Here is a 23,088-nt window from a genome sequence, read left to right as displayed (position 1 = left end):
TTACTTGTCTCTTAATGCACTTTCACATGCACTAAACTTCTACAACAATTAAATCTATATTAAATTAAATAATACATAAATTAAGCATTTGTACATATTTTTTGATTATAAATAAATTAATTACAATTAAAAAACGTTTATTTTACATACTTGACAGCTCTATTTTTCAAAATAAAGTACGTGTATACAAAAGCATAAATTTGAAATGGCCGCGTTTCACATAAAAAATGGATGCGAGTGTGGTATTTTAGAAATCTAGTGACTTTAGCGCAGGCCTTAACATATTTACAGTTGGTACAGTTTTTTTATAAAGTTTTTTTATAAAGTTTTTTTATTTTGTTATAAAGAGTTGCATCATTAATCATGTTGTGTAATAATTAAGGATGATATTTCATTTGTGCGTTTTTATCGTATGACAAATTTTTTAAATCTGTTAATTGGTTATAGGATAGAGAGATCTGAGAACCTCTGTCCTCTACACATTTGTCATACAATAAAAACGTAAAAATGAAATAATACAAATAATGAATTAACAAATGAAATTGAATGAAGCACCCTAATGATATAAGAAAGAGTCAGGGCCAGAGATCGAACAAGAGAATTTCAATTTTATTATGTATTATCAGAGAGAAGCTTATTCTCTCTCTCTATTTAGTACAAGCTTTGCGATATTCAATACAACATAAAGGTTGGAAATTCATTACTGGGGCACAGTGAAAGAAATAGAGACTGAAATTGGAAATCTACCAGCCAGAAGAAGAAGAAGAAGAAGAAAGAGGAATGTGAGATTTGCGAGTGAAAGATGTCTGCCTTGAAAGTTCTATGTATTATTATTTTGATTGTATTCGTCGTGAGTGGCAGCGAATTCGGATTTTGTAAGGCGCCTGACGAATGCATTGTGGATTCAAGATGCATCGCTGAGAATCGCTTCACAAAAAAACGGTCAGGAATTATTGAGATTTTATGCTAAAAAAATTTACGAATTTGTTTCATCAAGTTTCATTAATTCTTTAAACTAAGATTTTTTGCAAAAAAAAACAAAACTGTAAAACGCTAATCAAATCTCATTGTTTATATTTATATATATTTCAAATTTATATCTTTTAAATTTTAATATAACCTGGAAGTCACATACATCAATATTTTTTTTTATTCAAATTTTTATAATACTATGTGACATAAAGTTACCATATATTTCTATATATATTTATCTCATGTATATTTATATTTTATAAATCTCAATGACAAAGTTTTATGTATATACATTTCCTAAATCTCATCAAGATGTCTTAAACATGACTAAAAAAATATATAAAAAGTATATCTAACTTTCTCATTGAAATTTATAAACATATAGAGTAATATATATGGAAATATATGGTAACTTTATGTCACATGATATTATAGACTGAAGAAGCTCTTTTGTTTATTTTTTCCTTTTGTTTATGTTTTTCTGTTTCTTGACAAATGAAATGAAAATTATAAAAATGAATAAATTCACTAGAATACTTATAATTTCATTGGTCAATGTTTAGATGAACATTTGAATTTACTCACTTTTGTAATTTTTATTTCATTTTAAAGTATAAAATCGATCCTAAATAAAGTATATTTTCTTTACAGTTATATCCTTTATGATGTGAATCCTGCAGAAGGCTTCAATTTGAGAAGAGATGTGTACATTCGTATTGCCGTTTTCTTAAGAAAATTAATTGAGAGGGACAAGGAATTCCAGTGGCAACTAGTTTTGCCACCATGGAGTAATTTATGAACTAAAGATATATTCCGTGAGCTTTATTATTTATAATGAGCATTATAAATAATCTTAATCTTTGTTTTAGGTAATCTATACCACTGGCGAAGCAGGAATATAGGATCCCAAGAGCGTTTACTTTGGGGTACCTTTTTTGACATTACGAGTTTGCAACTGTATATACCTGTCATTGAGATGTACGAATTTGTGGAAGGTACATTTCTTTATGTTTTTTTCTTAACTGTTGAGAACTAATCTTCAAGGAACAAAGTCAAAGTATAAAATAAAACAAGACTTGTCAATAAACATATATAAATTATTCAGAATTTAATTTTTGAATTATAATGTTTTATTATTGTACAATGTTTGACTAGCAGATATTCATAGAATATTTGGCTCAAAAACTATAATTTTCTAAAGTATGCTATATGCTTTATGCTTTATTTCTCTTCCTCTTTTGGAAAATGCAGTTTGATGTATACTTTTTTTGTAATCTAATGCGGATTCTGTAGATTTAAGAATAATTCTGTATTGAATTTCTATTATATATATTCTATTATATAAATTAAAAATACAAAATTCTCAGTATAAATAATAAATAGAAAGTTTAAAGGCGAATGAGAATCAGAATATAAAACGTATTTTTTAAGATGTAATATTGAATATATTATTTCATAGAAACTAAAAATTTTGTAATAAAAAAAAATTACATAATTGAAATATTCTTACGTGTGAATACAAAATTAAAAAACGTAAATGCTAAAAATATAAAATATGTATAACAATATGAAAAAAAAAGAATTTTTAACCAAATTATATGAATGTATGTTGCTAACACTATCAATTGATTTAGTGGCTACATCATATGCTTTCACTTGAGAAGCAAGTTTGTGAAAATCAATAAGTATTATCAATTTATACTTCTCTCATATGCCTATGATGTAGCCACTTTAATTTTTCAATTGTAAGCAACATACATTCATATAATGTTGAAAATTTTCTTTTCTATATTGTTATATTTTATATTTTTATATGCGTTTTTTAATTTTGTATACTCACATGTAAGGATATTTCAATTATGTAATCTTTTTTAATTTTTATTAAAAATTTTTTAGTTTCTAAGAAATAATATATTCGATATGACATCTTAAAAAATACGTTTTTCACATTCTGATTCACCCTTAAATTTTCTATCTATTATTATATTCTATATATACATAATATATAGATTATATATATATATACATATTTTATATATATAATTCTTATTTTTTTAATGATATTATGAGATTTGATATAAATGATTTATTTGACTGTATAACAGCTTGATTTTAGAGTACTCATGTGGGAACAGAGAGGTGCAACTTGATCGTCTGTACATTCTACAAAATGATGAGGAAATGTTCAAGACAGGTAAATTCGAGGATAAAAACGAGCTGATAGATTGCGATCATAATTCTTTGCGATATCATAAATTAAAACAACATATGTACACTGGTCCATTCTGGGGCTATTCTAACATTACGGCTCGAGATGTGAAATGTCTTAAATTCCATGGCATGGCACAAGACCTTTCCCAGAATCTCATACCAACGCGATACAGGTAAAATATTCTGGATGTTTCTATATCGCTTTTTTTAAGAATCTTACTAGCATTCTTACACAGATCCGTAATGTTTGATCGCATGGAGATTGCTTTACATGACGAATATGGATCTAAAGAATATTGGAGAGCTAGACGCAGCATGCGTTATAATTCTGAATTGTACGATATCGCGGAAGATTATAGGAAAACTTTCCTGAATTCTACGAATAAGAATGATAATACGGAGCGACCAGCGGATTGGACTAAGGAGAAGGTATATTGTGATTGTTATTTTTTTTATATTATAGTAATAATAAATTATAGCTATGGATTCTAAGTTCAGAATCGGCGAAACGCAAGAGGTGGGCCATATTTGGCGGTTCATCTTAGAAGACGTGATTTTATCGTAGCTCACAAGGCGTCGGTACCGACAATAATGAATACTGCCTTACAATTACAAAAAAGAATGGTTAAGCTTGGGCTAACCCTATTGTTTATTGCGACAGATGCAGAGCAATATGGTATATACATTTTGTATAAACTTTTGTATAAACGGTTTAAGAATTTTACGAATTCTTAAATTGTTGGAAAGTCTTTTGTAAATTTTTTTAGCCAATACGTGATCAATTTTTTTCTAAATATATTGAAAAATATTGAAACTTATAATTTTTGATTGACTATAATAATAGCAAATAATAAATAAAACAAATAATAAAGAAAATAATCAGATTAAATAAATGATCTAGTAAACTATTCTCAAAGAAAAAAGAAGTAATGTTCTAATTATCATATTTTTGTTGATTCTAAATCAATTTTACTTTTCAAGAGAAATTTTTTAATTTACGAAAATTTTAATTTTAGTTAATAAATATGGAATGTTAAACGTTATAATGATTTTTTTTTTAATAATTTCGTCCGAAGGAAAAGTCCCATATATACTGAATACAAGTTATTGAGAAGAATATGAACAAAAAATAAATAATATTTGAATCATAATTTTCAGAATTTGAAGAACTTAAGTTGTATTTACCTCAGTATAAAGTCATGAAATATGTGCCATCTGATTACGTGATAAATAAATTTAAAGATGGTGGAGTCGCCATCATTGATCAAATAATCTGTTCATATGCCAGGTAAGAATGTTTATATGATGATTGATTGTAAATAGGGTGTTAAATATAGATTTTTCTTTCAATAAAAAAAAAATTGTCTTTTATAAATGCTAATACATAGCTTATGATAATATAGAAATTTCATATAACTTTGTTTTTTCTTTTTAAATAGATATTTTATAGGAACATATGAATCTACGTTTACGTTCAGAATACAAGAAGACAGGGAGATTATCGGGTTTCCATCAGATACTACATTTAATAAATTATGTAAGACTAATGAGGATTGTACAATAGATGGATTCTGGTCGATTGTCTGGTAATATTTTGCTTTAATAATTCAGAGTCTTTGTAAATTTTTTTATAATTATTATTCATCCTTTTTCAATCAATTTCAATTTAGTCGATGTAACAACTATAAATTGTACAAAATGTTTCTCTTTACAAACTTTTTATCTTAAGAAAGATCTAAATATATACTAAAAACTGATCTTATCGTACATCATTTAAATCCGCACTTATAAAATTCATGACACATGGCAGAAAAATATAAAGACAGTAAGCGAATCGGTCAATTATTGTAGAGAAAGTAAAGCAATAATGTAACTAGTAGCAAATCTAAAATATTAATTTGTTTACTGTGTGTATGAAGTGACGTATCATTTCGTAGAAACTTAATTATTTTTGAGAGTTTTGAGTGTATTTTTTTTAAATAATTATATATGTTAAGACATTTTAATCATACACATAAGTTAGAACCGTAAAAAGTTACTATCATATTAGAAATAGATATGAATCATACGTTTGATAATTATTCAAAAATTTTCATTAATTTTCATTGTCATTATTAATATTTATATGAACAGAATAATATAATTATTACAAACTAAAGAAGATTAAATAAAATTGCAAAGTTTTTTTATTATTATACGGTTATGACAATAAATTGAATAGTGCCTAAAGATTAACATAGATTGGATCTGTATTTAGGGAATGCTATCAATGCTATTGTGTCATCTAAGATGTCCTTAGGGTGAAATTACACGGTACGGAATAGAACTGCGGAATAGAGAATGCACTTCTAATGTGTGATAAAGAAAGAACAAAAACTTTTTAGTTACATGTAATTAAAAAAAAATCTATAGGCATAAAATTAGCACGAAGAAAAGTACAAAATTACTTCCATTTAAAAAAATTACATATTTTTTAATAATATAAATATTAAAATTCTTTTTTTTTAATAATAAAAATATCTCTGTAAAATACTAAAAATTAGTTTTTTATTGTATAAGAATTATTTTTGTTATTTCATATAATTTACAAATAAAATATTAATATTAAATTTATTGGTAAATATATAGAAAAGAACGACCTCTAATGATCTTAATCTTGACATATGTTATCAAGATCATGATCCTGAGTGATTAACAGATTTTAGGTGGTGGTACTGTCAAAATTTTGAATTGAACAGTATTCACAAAGCTAATATTATTTTTAGGTTGAAAAGCATAGAGATATGCTCCATGCAATTCCTATAAATGAATAAAAATGCATTCAGGATTGAAAAGCATTCATTTTAACATTCGTGAATCAATATTTTTGAAAATCTGAATCCATTTCAATTCATTTAAATCCATTCGTTTGCTGGGATCGTATTGACTATGATGCTAGCACTAACAGCACTGCAGCCAATACGGAAATTAAAAAATTATGATTAAAAGGTTCGTGGGAAGAGTTGAGAAAAGAAAACTGTATTGGAATTTCATTGATAATTCCATTAGATGATTTGAACAGACTTTGAAGCGAAATATGCGTGCGCATAATCTCTTAATACATTATCAGCGTGTCATTAGGCGTGTCGTATTGCGATTACGGCGAGTACTTTTTCTACTATTAGTGAAAATTGCCTGTCACTCACTTTTATGCAATGTCACGGATATTAATTGCGCAGTACAGTTGCGGTTCAATAACAGAAAATAATTATTGAACTATTTTATTCTTCCTTATAGTTAGTATACTATTATGAATACCGTTAGTATACTATTATCCGTTTGATTACGAACATTACAATCAATAAACTATTTAGCTATAAAACTTAATTGAGATATTATAGATTGTACAGCATTTTGAGATTAGCAATTTGGATTATAAACAAATTATTATTTTTATTTTGTAAAGTTAAGAATGTAGAGATAATAATGTCAAATAATAATGATATCCTTATCGACAATTTATTGTTGTTGAAACAAGATCTGCAAATTCTGTTACATATTAAAGTTTAATTAAAATATAGATATTTTTACAGAAAAGATATAAATAAAAGTCATTTCTTATTCTTCCAGTATTTAAATAATTATTATAAAATTATATTTAATTATCAGATTAGTTTAATTATTATATTGATTTTATATAGTCTTATAATAAGTTTGTTTCAAAATATTTATATATCATATGTTTTAAATTAGTATTAATTACAGGATTATATCTATAAAGAAATTTTTCTATAAACTTAAACGCTTTTGTAAAGATATATGATAATATATCATTTTATTTATATAATTTAATTAAAACAGAACGCTTTTCTTCCAATAATTCTTCCAAAAAAAATATATATATATATTCGTATAAAATATATACATTCGAATTTCAGTTAAACTTATTTATTTCGCGAAGTTGTTTCAGTTATTACACGATTTTTATTGTATTTTTATCTATGATATTCTTTTACAATTTTATAATTAGAAGATCTTCCTAGTAAACGAGAATGGATTAAAATGTTTTTAATGTGTAAAATCCATGAAAATATGGATTGAAATGGATTGGATCCGAGTTGACACTTTAATATTCGGAAAAAAAAAACATTCATATTTAAGGGTTATAAATTTTATTCCTAAGACATTTATAATAATTATACCTGAAATTAACTGCTTCAGATTGTGGTATTAAAAAACGCTCCTTAGTGAGATCTCTCATGGATTATGTGAATCTTTTATGTTACTCGCTACAACACTTCTTCAATTGGTAAATGTGTTATTCATTCTCTACTTCAATTACAATCAGCTAAACCAGTGCACGAAATTGTATAGATATAATAAAAATATCATTATGTAACAGATATAATAAAATATAAACAATTTACATTACTATGAAATAACATTGGGTAAGTGTCAAATAATCTAATCTCGCTTGGCCGATGTCGAGCACCGTGATCAGTGTAATATTCGGGCGCTGTGTTCGACTTGGTTTGCGAATGTTCACGTCGATTATTTATTTTACTTCTAATTAAAGAAAAATAAAAGAACATAGCTCAATTATTTTTACGTTACAACTTTTTTGAACTTAGTTGGATTAAAACGAATTTCCTACTTATAATTTTGAATAATTTAAATAGCATTTATGGTCTATTTTTAAATAACTTTTTTTATTCAATTAGATTGAAAAATTTCATATTTAGAATATTGAATTGAGCAGTATTCACATTGCATAGAAATGACTGATAATATTATTTTTAAATTTAACTGAATTAAAACAACTGTACGTCCTATTATAATTTTGAATTGAGTAATATTCATGATGCACAGAAAATGCTAATATTATTTTTAGATTGAAAGGCATATGCTCTATGCAATTCCTATAAAGGAATAAAAATGCATTCAGAATTAAAAAACATGAACATTTACTTTAAGTAATTTCTATAAATGAATAAAAATGCATCAGATTGAAAAGGATTCATTTTAACATTTATGAATCCGTATTTCTGAAAATTTGAATTCATTTTAATCCATTTCAATCCATTCTCGTTTGCTGGGTTGTTATACAAGAAATCGCATAATTCTTGTTTCATTAAGATCGCTTCCGCTCCCTTTCATTCGAGTGAAACGCTTTTTAACGAGGATTCATACGTGTATACGAAGAGAAAAGCCTCTTTTTCCCATACATGATACTTGTACATTCACATAATACTTTTCATGTGGCGACACGGCAGATGTCTTGCTCGTGATAAACTTACGAAGATTATGTCGTTTTACGTAACACACGGCCGTCTTAATGTCTTAATTGACATCCTCCGATTGAAAAGCGTTATTATTTAACGCTATTATTTCGCAATATTAAATTCATCACTAATCGAAAAGTCATGTGGCAACTCCAGAGCGTTTGCGTAATTGCTTCATTTACTTCTTTAAAGAGTACAACTTAGATAACGGAGAATTTTCTTCTTCGATCTCGTAATATATTTTATCATGTATTCTTCTTTATCATTAATATTATAAAATGTGCAGCGATTTGTGAAAATTTCATTATCTTCATTTTATCCGCGAGATTTAGGGGCAGTTAATTTTGCGGATGTTGTACACCTCGAAGAAAGTAATAGCCGTGCGAAGAAAGAAAGTTTGCACGCATATATATATATATATATATATATATATATATATATATATGTATACATTATTAGAGAACAGAACTTATTTCTCGAGAAAATTGAAATTATTCAATAATTACAAGATACTCTGCAATTGAAGAGTACAGAATAGCTTTGAGATAACACAAAAAACAAATAATAAACAGAATGGAGTGCGTTAGCATGCGTGATTTTATTATATGGAAATCTCGTATAATATATATGCACATTGCGTTATATGCATATGCACTGGCGTTTACAAAGTAGCATGATAAAGTATGAGGTCAAGTAATAGACGAGTCTGAGATCTCGCAGATAATAATCTTGTGAAAATTCTTGTCTCTGTTTAATTATTTATATTTCCAGATTTCATAATACGGTTTGTAAACTACACGCGATTACTTAGCACGCAATACTTAGAATGCAAATTATAAAAGACTCTAGATATTAATATGTCAGTCTTTTATATTAAATAGTTCTTTATAATAATTATATAAACAGCATGTTATATTATTATATTAATCTTAAAGAATGAATAATATATAATAATATGTAATAAAGTATTTTCTTATATATAAAATATAATAATAATTATATACTAAATGTAATAACTATCCCCTTTCAAAGCTGTAAGGCAAGAAATAAATGTTTATCTAGTAATTATATTATTATATATAGGAACTATATGTTATTAAATACATAGTAACTATATATATGTGCGTGTGGATATTTTATTTTCATGATGCATGGAAAAAATGGCTTAGCTAAAATATTTAAAGTATCTAAATATAGATCTGAAAATAATTTTGTTGAACCATTAAAATAGTTATGGGACTCTCGAGCTGATCATAAGGTTGCAAAAAAATTTTGATATTTTAGCAACCTCTTTAAGTGTCTTGATATTATTTTAACAGTTTAACAAAATTATTTTCTAGCAAAATTTTTTAATATTTCGGTAAAATTATTAAAAAATTTAACTAGACCTGAATTGTATTTTTTCATGTCAGGAATTATAAGAGTCCGTTTTGAATATCAAATCAATATTTATCAAAAAAATTGATATTTAAGGCCGGTATTCATAATCGGATCGTATATTTAAGACCGTTTTAAGTACAAGCTTAAAGTGTCAATCAAAGAGCATTAGCATCATAAGACATTACTTAAGACGATCTTAAAATAAAAACGAACTATAAATGAATACCACTCTAAGTTCACGTTGAAGTTGCAATGTTTTTGCTAAAATATAGAGTCAATTATAATTTAAAATTAAAAATTGCGAGTTATAATTTTAAAGTTAATCAGATCTACATCATTCATTAATAAACTTGGTTTTATTATTTTTTAGGAATGTATAATCCAAAATTTTAATTAATTTAAAAGATGTATACACAACAGATGTACGGTAAGAATTTTATTAAATTATCTAAAAATTTAGCTAAACACAGATCTGAAAATAATTTTGTTGAATCATTAAAATAATGTAAGAAATTTAAGCATGATGAGGTAAAAAATTTCAGCTTGAATATCCTATATAATTAGTTTGATATCCTATATAATTATTTTAATATCCTATATATTATTTTGATATCCTACATAATTATTTTGCTTTAACAAAATTATTTTTAGATTTGTACATAGCGTACATTTTTAGCAACTAGAGATTAGAAACTAAAGACCTTAAACGGTCAAGGATCTTTAATACTTATAAATAATTCGGTGTAAATTTATATGTATAATTAATCCTGCGGGCCAAATTTAATTTTCAGTCTTGAAAATCCTAACAAAATTATAATATCACAAATTATATTATATATTTTTAGATACTTCAGCACGTCCATATTGTAAGTCCTTAATTTTTTGAAACGAACTCTCGATAAAAAATATGTCTTGCCATATGAGTCGTACAATCCAGAATGGAGAAAGGAAGATTCACTGGACGGTCGAGTTTTCGTTGCCTGGGGCGAACCCGAAAGTTTATGCTTCGATCAGAAAGTACTGGATGACGAAACATCGACATCGATTGAACAAATATCATACGTATACTGTATGGTCTTGATTCTCTAATAACGTCGTTGCATTACGTGTATATATCATTAGTCATCGCAGTCGTTGCACGAACTGATTTCTTCTCGTTGCTCTCGAGCACGATTCGGTTGCTTCACACGCCTCCGTGCCCCAACTATGATCCTAAGATTTATTTTTTTCTTTACTTGTAATGATAGGGCTTTCGTAAGGTTCCCCATATTTATGATCCAATACAAGTCATCGGTATTCCTCTCACATTAATTGGTTTATCACGATAGCATATTCACGCGAAGAATTGCGAAAAAAATCTTAAAAAATTTGCAACGAAATATAAGTTAGTAACAAGAACACATAAAATAGAAAACGTAGATATAATTTGTAAGTTGGTTTACATAATTATAATTTTATTAGAAATTGCATAATGTAAGAAAACGGGCGTGCGAAGGCTTAACAAGCAACATTTCCGCAAACGCGCGTCGCTGAGTTGCGAAGAAACAGCGACGTGTTATCGGAAGCGGCGTATGAAAAAGGCAACAGTAAAATGGTACGTCGCGCATTTGCTCGTTCTCTGGAACACCGATGCTTGAACGGAAACGGAATGGATCGATGTCCATTCAAGCGTCCGTTCGATCTCGATCATCGTTAAGTAATAGCTAATGGATGAATAGAATCTCACGTAACGTTCCTTTTCCGATTTTTTATTCGTGATAAGGAAGTGGAACGAAAGGGGTTTCTTTATATTTCTTTGATCAAGATTGAATGGTTTCACTTAAAATAAATGCTTTTTACAAATTATTGAGAATGAGAAAGAGAGAAAGAGAGAAAACTTTTGAAAGTTTATACTAAATTTAGATAATATACGCCCTAAAAAATTTTGAATATTGAAGGAATTTTTAGAAAAAAATCCAGAAAAATTAAAAACAGAGAATGTTAATCAAAAAATGGATTCTAAGTAGATTTAGAAATAAGTCATTTGCTTCACTGATGTGTTGGAAGTATCTCGAAAGAAGTTAAAAAAAATTCTTTTTTTATTCTTTCCTTTTAAAATAAAAAATACAAGCTGCAAGATAAGATTCGATAACTATATTTAACATGTCTATATTATATATATATATATATATATATATATATTATATATATATATTTTATATATATATATATATATATATATATATATATAGATATATTAAGGAAATTATGTAGAAAAAACATCGTAAATCTTCAAAAATAGAAATTTTAAAAAAGTAGAGTACAGTATAATAGGTAACAGATACGAAGAAATTATATACATTTCGTTGCCACATTAAGATACCACCATTATGTTCATTTAATGATTGATATCCGTAATACTCTATTAATACTACTAGGAAAAGCACAAAAAAGTGAATGTTACTGGTATTCACAACTGGTATTACTGGTATTCATAATTATATCATAAAAGTTAATAATTATTTTATTATTTTATTTTTTACTTATTACACATTAGAAGAAAAACGAATTTTAACGTTTAGATTTGCTATTTAAATTTTGATTATTTATAGCTGTTTTTTATTCGTTCTGTTAATAAAAATAAACGTGGTTAGAAAAACAAATTTAATTTTAAATTCTTTTCTTAGTAATAATTTTGATTTATAATTGGAGCTTTTATTTTCTCATAGTTATTAGTTTGATTAAATAAATAAAAAATTCTTTCAAAATTTAATAAAGTAAGATATAACTTTTATATTAGATTCTTAAAAGACATTTAAATTTTAATAACTTTTATTTTTAATTATATCGATAAACAAGCAAAAAATTCCATTCAAATTTAATAAAATAATATAATATATCATTTTTATATTTTAAAAAGAATTTATATAAATTTTAATTAACGGTGACATGAACGTTGTCAATAATACGGTTCTTCACCCTATCTCGTCGTAAGAAAATACCAAGAGAAGAAGTGGGTTCCTACTTTGTTGACGTTCACCAGCCTACCTGGTGGCTGTCTCCCACTTGACGGACCGCGAGAACTCTTCCCGCATCGCAGAAGTAAAACTCTCGGACGTTTTCCGATCTCCAACAGTCCCAAACTTGTCCCCGTCGACGTGCGAACTCGTTAGATTCCGCAACTGGTAGCTGGCACAGCTCGGCTCAGTCACTTCCTGATCTTGTCTCTTCCTCGACACAGAAAGAAAGGAAGGAAGAAAGGAAGAAGCCACTGTAAATTCAATGCCTGATATCCCCTGGACACGAGAAACGCTTATCTGTGTGATTAAGCCAGAACACCGATAAAATCAAAGAAGCAAAGAACAAACGCCAAAAATAATAGGGATACCTCGCGTCTGATCTCACGAGAGAGATTTTTTTAAGGGGAAGGCAGAATTCATCTTTATTTATAACGATCATCGGCTAAGAAAGCTGTCAAGAGAGTAACTGTAAATTAATATAGGCAAGAAGAAGATTTTCTAATGTACCGGTGGTGAAATTTGATAGAAGAATACAACAGGTGTTTCATCATAGTGTGGACGTCGATTTAGAGCCGGGAACAGAGTCCGTCCTTCCGTGATGAAGCAGAGATACTTCTTGTGCTTTCTGTGGACCGCATTACTGCGGGGAGACATCCTTGTGGCAACTGAGGCCGATCCTGCAATTTTAAATGGTGCTGACTTGCCCCATCTTCAACAGGTGAGTGAACAATAATTCATCTTGTATATTTCACTATCACAGACATATTAAATTATGAAAATACATTTAATAATATCGCATATGATCCAAATACGCAAATGATCCGATTAAAGTTTTTGAATTTAAAAATTTCTTCGTTCTCTAATCTCATTTTATTTAAATATGTAAAAATATCGAGCGACAATTTTCGTCAGAATTACTTTCATTTTCCTTAATTAACTCCAACTTTCTCTCACGTCAAAAAACTTTCTTCGATCGTCCGGCAAAATATTTGCATAATGGAAGTATAATGACGCAAAATTTGTCACAAGTGTCATGGATTAATATTTGACTAAAAGCGGTGTTGTAAATGCGATTTTTCACGCGTTTAATCTTAATTTAGTTCCACCTATTGTTCCAATCGGTATAATATTGTGCCATTAATCTATATCATAAACTTTCCTTAAATTTCAGAAACAAAAATAATAAAATGTTTATACACGGAAAAGATGGTTTTGCTAAAGTATCTAAAAATTTAGCTAGAAACAGATCTGAAAATTTTATTAGGCTATCAAAATAATTATGTAGGACGTTCAAACTGTTTACTAGAACGTCAAAATTTTTTGCAACATTGCTGATTATGCTCGAGATTTCTACGTAATTATTTTGACCAACAAAATTATTTTCAAATCTATACATATCTAGCTAAATTTTTAAATACTTCAACAAAATCGTTCTTTCTGTGTACGGAAAAAATAAAATGTTTATTCTTTATTACTTTCAAAACAACTGAATAACATTCTCGAATGGAAATTATTCTTGGCATCTCATAGTACATTAATTTGTATCTCGGCTCAAAAATCGCTCGGTGATAAGATCAGTTTCCTTACTCATTTTAAAAGCGTAGCAGTCCATGGCGATAAAATCCTATAAGCGCGAACAAAAATTTAAATACGCCTGCAATTATCGTTGAAACAGTACTTACATCTAAATGAATTGTACAAACCGCAGAACGCGCTGTAGCGAAAGTAATTGCTTCATTATTCTTATATTTTATTGCCATGAAAATTTTGTCCGTGGAAAAATAGAGTTGCATTCTTGTAAAAAGTCGGTTTTCCTGATAAAAGAAGAGTTGTGTGTAAAAATCTTTGAATTATTATAAATATTAAAAAATATATAAATAAATTAAAAACATAATAAAAAAATAATATAAAATATTAAGATAAACAGATATTATATTATATTTTTAATAATAAGATGAATTATATAATATTTAAAAATATGATTATTTAAACGATCAGTTATATCATCAGAAACATACTTAAGCTTGTTATTAATCATAAAATTGTTATATATCCATTTACGTGATTAGGAAAGATTCAATTATTATAAACAATAAAATATTTAAATGTAACATTAAAAGTATAATAAAAAATAATATAAAATTATAAAGAATAGTTATTAAGTTTTTAGTATAAGATGAATTATTCTCTAGAAATATAATTGTTTGAGTGATCAATTACATTAATTAGAAACATATTTAACTTTATTATTAACATATCCGTTTACTCGATCAGAAAAGATTGAATACTCAATTGAACCGTGAATTTAACAGGTAATGGAAAAGTTTTTTACTCAAATTTTGGCTTCGTGTTTAGACAATTTCAGAGATTCACTATCAATTTCACTCCCATTTCCGCAATGAATCCTTTGACGTTTGATTTGTTTCGAAATTTCTCCAGGGATTCGATTTAATGTATCGCTTCGGGCATGTAGATTACTCGAGTGCAGATGAATATGCAGATTTAATGAAATTGCTGCGCCTGACGTAATCAGGCCGTTGCCAGTGCGCTCGTTGCATCGTGAATCCTCCGGCTATCTATTTCAACGATCGCAATGAAATTTCACTAGTGAGATAGTAACCGTGCGCAATGAAGAAAAAAAGAATCACTTTGCGTTAATTACTCTCCATTCGTCTTCTCATAAAGATAAATATGGAATCTATATTATATTCGCATCTCACGCTCATATGTTCATCAAACACTCTTCTCTACGTTTCTATTTGAAATAGAAGGCGAGCATAGAAAGCGATATAATTTATCTGTTTAATTAATACATTTTACACAGCATCGGTTTATAGATATGATAATTCAACAATATTCAAGCATTTACGTTATGAAAATGAAACTTTTATCTTAATTTTTATGATAATGTGATATATATATATATATATATATATATATGCTCTCTCCTATCTTAAAACAAAATTAGAGCAAAAAATCAATTATTTTCTTTTTCTTTCAAATTAATATACATTAAATGTTCTAATTTTTTTAATAGAAAAGAAATTTAATGGAAAAGAAACATTTTTTAATAGAGAAAAAATTTTTTTAATTTGATGTATATATTTAATTAATAACTTTTAGAAAAATACGAAGTATTCGTTCAAAATTAAATTGGCACTATATATTAATAAATATAAATTAATAAAAAAAAAAAAATGAAATGAATGAAAAGTACAGAAAATAATAATTCTTATAAAATACAGACAAAGCATTTAAAGCATTCAAATTGATATGATGATATCAATTACAACATATGAAAAAACAAATTAATTAACATATGATAAATATGAAATCAATTAACGCATGATAAATATTATAGCTATTTTGTAAAATTGGCAATTCAGTGACTGATGATTGTGAAATATTGTCATCAAATTTTCTGTACATCATCGTAATATTTTATTTAACCTACTTCTATTTAATGCATGCTTTCACAGAAAGAGAAAGATAACTGTTCGTATGTCACAATTTGAATATTCTTCTATCTTTCTCTTAGATTGATTCGTTCAGTAGGTACAATGAAAAAATTCTGAAGCACAAGATCGTAAAACAACAGAGGCTGCACGAAAGTAGAACCGCACGAGTGCTCACCCACTAACAGAGTGACTCTTGACCTTCCTCTCTTTTTCTCTCTTTACCTTCTCTCTTTTTCATATCTTCTTTCACGCTTCCGCTCTACGTGTTTTACATCTGGACCATGTTATCCATTCCGCGTATCCTCAGTATATTCTAATTGCTAAGTTTCTCTCTGAATCGATTCCCCGCATGAATTTATACAACATTTATGAAGTTTTATGCTAATGAAAAATTCATAACTTAAAAACGAACACTATAATATTGAAGAAATGCCAATTCTCATAAACAATAATATTATCACCTATCAAATTTATAAATAAATTTGTTGTCTTTCTTGAAAGAAAGATCTTAGATTAATCTTAAAATTTAATTATTTTCAGTTTCTGAAAAATCTATAAATCTATAAATAAAAAAATTTGAAAAAGAATAAATAATTTTTTTATATGGATAATCATTCGATAGCTTTATATATTAATAAAAAATAAACAATGTTTTGTGAATAATCTCTCTTCATATTATATAATGTAATCTAAATGAAGAAAAGCGTACTCTTGAAAAGTAATTGTTGTTAATTGAGGATACATCGGGAGTAGATACGTATGGATCCAAACGGTGTGGAACGTATTCGATTGCGGGACCTTTCACTCAAGCCACTGAGAAAACATTCAAGTTTCCATGTACAGTATGAAAAGTATCTCGTGCGCGTGTAAAAGGAAATACGAGGGACATCCAATTGAAGTGGCTTCCGGTTCAAGCGTCTCTTCTTCCGGAAGCTTCTTGAACGATGTATGCTGGGTACAATGCATAAACACTTTGTGTATAGACAGGAACTTTCTAATATGCGAATAATGAGGGAATATTCATTTTTATCAGAGAAGATATAACTGATTAGATATTTACATTTGATATTCAGAACAATGCGGTGGATTTTGTATGAGTAGCATAATGATTACTCTCGCGTAATATTTTGCAACACGTTTATACTCGTTTTCACTATCATTGTTAAAGTTTAAATATTAAACTTAAAAAATAATCGAAATAATGTTGGTGCAATCGAGTTTTAGATACTTTATCTTTTTATAGAAAGGTATAAGATTATTTTATAAATGAGTAATATATAATAAATAATAAAATAAATTATTTTATCATCTGTTATTTATATAATAATAGGTTATTTTATATTATTATTTTATATTTTTATTATTTATATAATAATAGGTTTAAAAAATGTTTGGAATTTAAATAAACTTTTTTTATTTCTTTACAAATATTCTTTATGTAGAAAATATGTTTTTGCAAATGAGTGAAATAAAGATTTTATTTTCAATAAATTTCAATATTTTTATAAATAGAAATTTTTTAAAATAATACAAATTTTGTGAGCTTTCAGTTCAGATACCTTATAATTAAAGAAAAGGACATATCTAGATCTAAAGATATTTCCAAAATAAGTATTTGCAGATACATATATTGTAAAGTGATGCCTACAAAGATAATTTTTTTTATGCAATCGTATAAAATATGCCGCTTATTAGACGTATATTCCGTGTAACCAGTTAAGGGTAATCAGTAAAGAGCGTTAACGTTCTACGTGACTTTTCCGCAATTTACATAAGAGGCGTACAGTTTTCACCGTTCCACTTCGATTTGCTCCTAATCCTTCGCATGAACGTAAAGCAATTCACGCAACATCACACCGGCCGTTCCACGAGATAAATATTGAGCAAAATTAAGGGGCACAATTTTACGCGCGTGTAATTACAATCAAATGCGGGCATATGTATCGTCGTGTCATAATGATTTTCTGGCACGCGTTAGAAATCGTCTTTAAATCGCAGACGTGTGACCTGGTACGCTTGCTAAAGCGATTTTCCTTTGAAATTGTGCTGGCTGCTGCGCAATGCTCTTCTTATATTTCTTTCTCCTGATAAGGAATAATTTATTTAGAGCATATCTAGAAATTTAAAGAATTTTTTTTATTTTTTTTATAATACGTATTGCGAAAAAGACGCGCTTTTCTTAAAATATTCTTGAGATACCATATGAGCGAAAAGTACGTATCTACTTAAGTATTATTTTAAAATATTACAACTCTGGGAAATTGTGTACAATGAGTGAAAAAATTCATACGGGGGAGATATCTTTTTAAAAAATTTTTAGAAAGTGAACTTTTAGAAGTTAATTAATATTTTAGTATTAACAAAGAATGAAACAGATTATATATTTCCCAAAATTATGTTATCGAAAAAAATAATTTTGAAATGTATTATTTTAATGATAAGCGAAAAATTGCATGGAAAGAATGGTTTTGTTAAGGATATAAAAATTTAGGTAGATATGAAAATAATTTTGTTAAATGCATCGCGCTATTTTAAATATCAAATCTACCTATAGTCAGTTAAGGATATATCTTCTTTGTTAAAAAAGAACATTTCCTTGTTATTCACATATTAGAAAGTTCCTATCTTTACGAGACGTGTTTACGCATTCTACCCAACGTCATTCAAGAAAATAATTTTGTTGGATCATCAAAATAATTATATAGAAGTTCAAACTAGAATGCTATAATATCAAAACTTCTTATAACCTTGCCCATGCTCGAGATTTTTACTGTATCTAGTTAAATTTTTAGATATTTCAGCAAAATCGTTTCTTCCGTGTATATTGTGGATGCATTATAGTATACTATTATAGTAGAAAAATTTAGTTTCTAAAATCATGAATAAGATTATTTTCACGAACTCTTTTGTTTATGTTAAATCAGAATGTACTCATTGTTAATAAATTACCAATTAATGTTTATTTACAAATAAGGTTTTTTTATAAAGATTTCTCCTGAATATTTTTGCATTCACTGTATATTAATTCGTTTTTTTTTTCTATCGGAATTATTGCACATCTATTAATGTATAATACGAGGACTATCCAGAAAGTAAGTTCCGTTTTTTAATTTTACCATTACAACTATCACGATAACGATAGTACGCATGCATGCCAAGTTTATTGATTTATTGGCAAAGAATCACGAATTTTAATTATTTGTTCAGTGCATAAGCATTATAGTGTGTGTTTGTAATGTTTAAATAAATTGCGACGCCGTTTGTGAAATACGATCTGTGGTTCGTTTCTTAAATATAAGGAACATTAATGCTGCTGAAATTCACCGTCAAATTTGTGAAATATATGAAGAACATGCAATAAATGATTCAATGATGGGATGGAGACGAATGCGACTTTTCAATGAAGGACGCGGAAATGTGCATGATGATGAACGGAGCAGACGATAAACGACCGTCTCCGGTAAACGATGATTTGATGCATGCAGTTGAAGAGAAAATTAGAGAGAATAGACGATTCACCATTACATCTCTTTCTCTGCATTTTCCAGACATTTCACGTTCACTTCTTCACGAAATTATGTCTGAGAAACTGAACTATCAGAAATATATGTATATTGTGTGCATACTGGATGCTACAAAGATGCTTACGACAGAATATAAAATGAAACAGCAGAACAGTGCGTTGATCTTTTTGACACGAAGAACAAAGTGACGACTTCTTGAGTCATATTATCATGGGAACGTTTCATATGCATATGAATGTCGCATGCAATCCTTGAATCGAGTTCATGGAGAGGAGATAGCAAAGAAAAAATTCAAGCAGACGTTTTCCACTCGAAAAATATCATATGCATAATGTTTTGAAACAGAAAAAGGGTTTTACTTGTGGATTTCTTGCGTTAATTGTGGACCTCAAGGCTCGACAATTAACTCAGATGTCTATTATTGCAAAACGCTTAAGAAATTGCGTCGTGCGATCCAGAATAAACGACGTAGCATGTTTTCCCGCTTGTTGATTCATAACAATGTCCGCCCACACTCTACTGTCATAACGCAACATTTCTTCACGACTTTCAAATGGGAACAATTCGATCATCCCCCTTACAATCCGTATCTTGGACATATAGTAATTATCATCTGTTCCATCATTTGAAATCCTCTTGCTGATTCCACGATGACGAGGTCAAAGAAGCTGTTACCACGTGGTTCGCCTCACAGCAACTTTCTATGACGAAGGGATACAACGCCTTATAGCTCCGGTATAATAAATGCATTAACAACAGCAGGAATTATGAAAAATAATGTAATGTGTACTTTAAAAAGCAATAAAAATTTTCTGTAAGTACACTTGTTTTTTTTTTAACAGGCCGTCGGAACTTACTTTCTGGATAATCCTCATAAAATATTCTTCATTTCTCTTTCTTCAATATTTAATTATAATAATAATTTCATTTTCGTGTTGCGGAACATTAATTCGTTTGCAGATAGATTGATACGATGAGGAAATATCGGATCTTCGCGCTATGAATCTTACCAAGCGATACGAGGTGAGATCGAGGTAAATATACAGGACAATGGGTGAAGGTGAAGGATGCTACGTGTTCTCTTACTTTCTCCAGAAATCTACCTCTGCGAATAGCGAGAGCGGATACGTATGACAACAATTTCGTTATTTTGTAGGAAGGCTAATGGGACGGGTATAATTAATTTCTCGGGCGAGGAAATTACGCAATCCAAGATTAATCGGGAATCTCATGAATGTTCTGCGCAGAGTGGAACGAACTGTGAAGCGTGTATCGGAAGGAAATTGGTATCAGCGACTATCTCGTTGTGAAAGCGTATTATTCATTCTAATGAAATTAATTATACACGACACATGAACGCGCGCTTCGTGGAATAATCATCGATTATATCAACTAAATCGCAGTGCGCTATTATTGTCTAATTAAACTATTGTCCAGATCGCATGATGAGATCTCGATAACATAAATGCGGAAGAAAGATTGGCCTTTAATTTTCCGTAGGTATATAAGAAATATCTAAACATCGAATATTATGAAGGTAATTAACGATATGATTAAATTGATGTAACGAAACAATGATGAGATTGTAAAGTATAAAAGATGTGTCAAGATGTTTATAGATGATAAACGAAATTGCATATAAAAGAATTTAATTAAATCAAATTACAAAGGTATTATAAAAATATTAATGAAACTCTTTTATGAACGTATAGAATCGATTTCTATAGAAACTCTTGCATCTGTTCAACGTATAATATTATATAATAAGTTTTATAAATATTACAGAAATCTAAGTTCCTTTTTTCCAATGTAGAATTTATCGTATTTTATTAAATTTTAAGTTCTTGAATTTTACGAAGCTTTATTAGTTTAAAACCCTCGTTCAGAAGAAATCGTGCGAGGCATGACAGTAAAGAAAAATTTAATTATTGAAATATTAATAAAATAAATATTGTGCAACATATTAGAAATTTGAATTAAATATTACAGATATTTTCTTATATAGTTAATAATTTAATTTATTTAATTATTGTCGAGATTTGAAATCTGGCGATTTCTTTTAGACGCCGATTTTAAATTGATAAAGTCTTCATAAAATTTGAGAAAAAATTATAATAAAACATTTAATATGATAAATTTCATATTAAAAAAAGAAACTTGAATCCCTCTAATATTAAAAAAAATCTTATAATATTTATTAAACAAATGTTAAATAGATGGAAGATTTTTGGAATAAAATTTTTTCACTAATGTGTATTATAAATAAAATTCTATATTCAAAAAAGTTTTGTTCCGAAAAGATTAAAAAAAATTATGAATTAAAAGAAATTCATTCTACTAGTTTGCATTATTGACAATTTTATTGCAATAAAATATTCATTAAGAATATTTGCTTATACAGTCCAGTTTTATAATATAAGATAGCCTTAGATGATAACGAAAAACTGTCATGTCTTTTAATCAACTAGTTCATCAAGATAATTTCTAAAAACTGTTCTTTTCGTACAGTTCTTGTTTGTCTACATTATTTAATGTTATCTCGGTAAAAGTAAAGCTATAATACAACATCTAGAATAGGAAAGAAGTCTAATTAAATAAGATTTCAGATTGCTCTGAGAAGAAAGGATCTTTTTCCAAATTAAAAAGATTTACGTTTTATGTCAAGCAATTCTTTCCATTGATAAAACGTACGCGATAATTCCACAAATTTTGAAAACATTAACTCGTTATAATGAAACAATTAGGCCCTGGTGTATCCCGGTGTAATTGATGTAATCGTTTAGCTGTACTGCCAACTCGATTAAGTGGTGCAATCAAGTAATCGGGTCTATAATTGCAGATAATTAACTGCGAACACATAGATGTGTCTCTATAATTTGCACGAATCGCTCACCTCACTAAGACCAATTTTCGCGCAATGTAATCTCGAATAGTAATCGTAACGATACGAACAAATTATCCGGAGTCAATTGGTCAACGAGCGATCCATTTTATTTTGCGCAAACGCTATTTAATGAAATATCCCACCGCGAGAACAGTCCACTATGATTTCGACACGTCGTAACGGACGAATCTTACACGCGAGCCCATCATCTCTACGATCTTACGCAAACGTCCACACTCGGTTACTTCTTCAGAACTAAATTGCAAAAAAATAATCATTTACGGTAATGTGTGGACGATATACGCTTTCGAAAATATTTATTACATTTTACAATCGGAATTATCGAACGTTTCCTTTGTAAAGCAGCCGTCTGAACGCTCGCCTATGACACCGAGAAAT

At 28.2% G+C, this 23,088-nt stretch overlaps 2 protein-coding genes and 1 long non-coding RNA gene across 11 annotated transcripts in view; all 3 read left to right on the top strand.

The window, feature by feature from the left end:
- Positions 1 to 268: 268 nt before the first annotated feature.
- O-fut2 (O-fucosyltransferase 2) lies at positions 269 to 4,940 on the top strand. 6 transcript variants are annotated; one of them, XM_087410287.1, is made up of 9 exons: positions 269 to 410; positions 627 to 942; positions 1,624 to 1,760; positions 1,842 to 1,967; positions 3,089 to 3,356; positions 3,420 to 3,612; positions 3,682 to 3,859; positions 4,342 to 4,471; positions 4,623 to 4,940. In XM_087410287.1, the coding sequence occupies exons 2-9, from the start codon at positions 803 to 805 to the stop codon at positions 4,771 to 4,773; spliced, it is 1,323 nt and encodes a 440-aa protein (XP_087266413.1). In that variant the 5' UTR covers positions 269 to 410; positions 627 to 802; the 3' UTR covers positions 4,774 to 4,940. The 6 variants fall into 6 exon arrangements, with proteins under 6 accessions (XP_087266413.1, XP_087266412.1, XP_087266414.1 ...); XM_087410286.1 differs by having other exon boundaries at positions 269 to 501; XM_087410288.1 differs by having other exon boundaries at positions 273 to 397.
- A 2,033-nt stretch (positions 4,941 to 6,973) lies between these two features.
- On the top strand, positions 6,974 to 11,816 carry LOC147908257 (uncharacterized). Its single transcript, XR_015546438.1, has 2 exons — positions 6,974 to 10,251; positions 10,670 to 11,816. It is a non-coding gene; the product is annotated as an uncharacterized LOC147908257 (long non-coding RNA).
- Positions 11,817 to 13,421: 1,605 nt separating this feature from the next.
- LOC105151660 (uncharacterized) overlaps positions 13,422 to 23,088 on the top strand; it is a 28,684-nt gene continuing 19,017 nt past the window's right edge. For all 4 annotated transcript variants that reach the window (XR_015546302.1, XM_087410077.1, XM_087410076.1 and 1 more), the window contains exon 1: positions 13,422 to 13,541. Coding sequence is in view for 3 of the 4 variants with exons in the window: in XM_087410077.1 (XP_087266203.1) it covers positions 13,422 to 13,541 (120 nt within the window). In the remaining variant the exon portion in view is untranslated. The remainder of the gene's footprint in view (positions 13,542 to 23,088) is intronic.

This window comes from Acromyrmex echinatior, chromosome 10 (genome assembly GCF_024713525.1).
Source record: "Acromyrmex echinatior isolate Ae372 chromosome 10, ASM2471352v2, whole genome shotgun sequence".
Taxonomy (NCBI): Eukaryota; Metazoa; Arthropoda; class Insecta; order Hymenoptera; family Formicidae; genus Acromyrmex; species Acromyrmex echinatior.
The sequence above is the reverse complement of the archived record's forward strand: the minus strand, read 5'-3'. Positions and strand labels throughout refer to the sequence as shown.

Coding starts and splice junctions, on each gene's coding strand:
- O-fut2 (XM_087410287.1), top strand. CDS start 803: ATGTCTGCCTTGAAAGTTCTATGTATTATTATTTTGATTGTATTCGTC. Junction 3,860..4,341: donor GACAGATGCAGAGCAATATG/GTATATACATTT, acceptor CATAATTTTCAG/AATTTGAAGAACTTAAGTTG. Junction 4,472..4,622: donor ATAATCTGTTCATATGCCAG/GTAAGAATGTTT, acceptor CTTTTTAAATAG/ATATTTTATAGGAACATATG.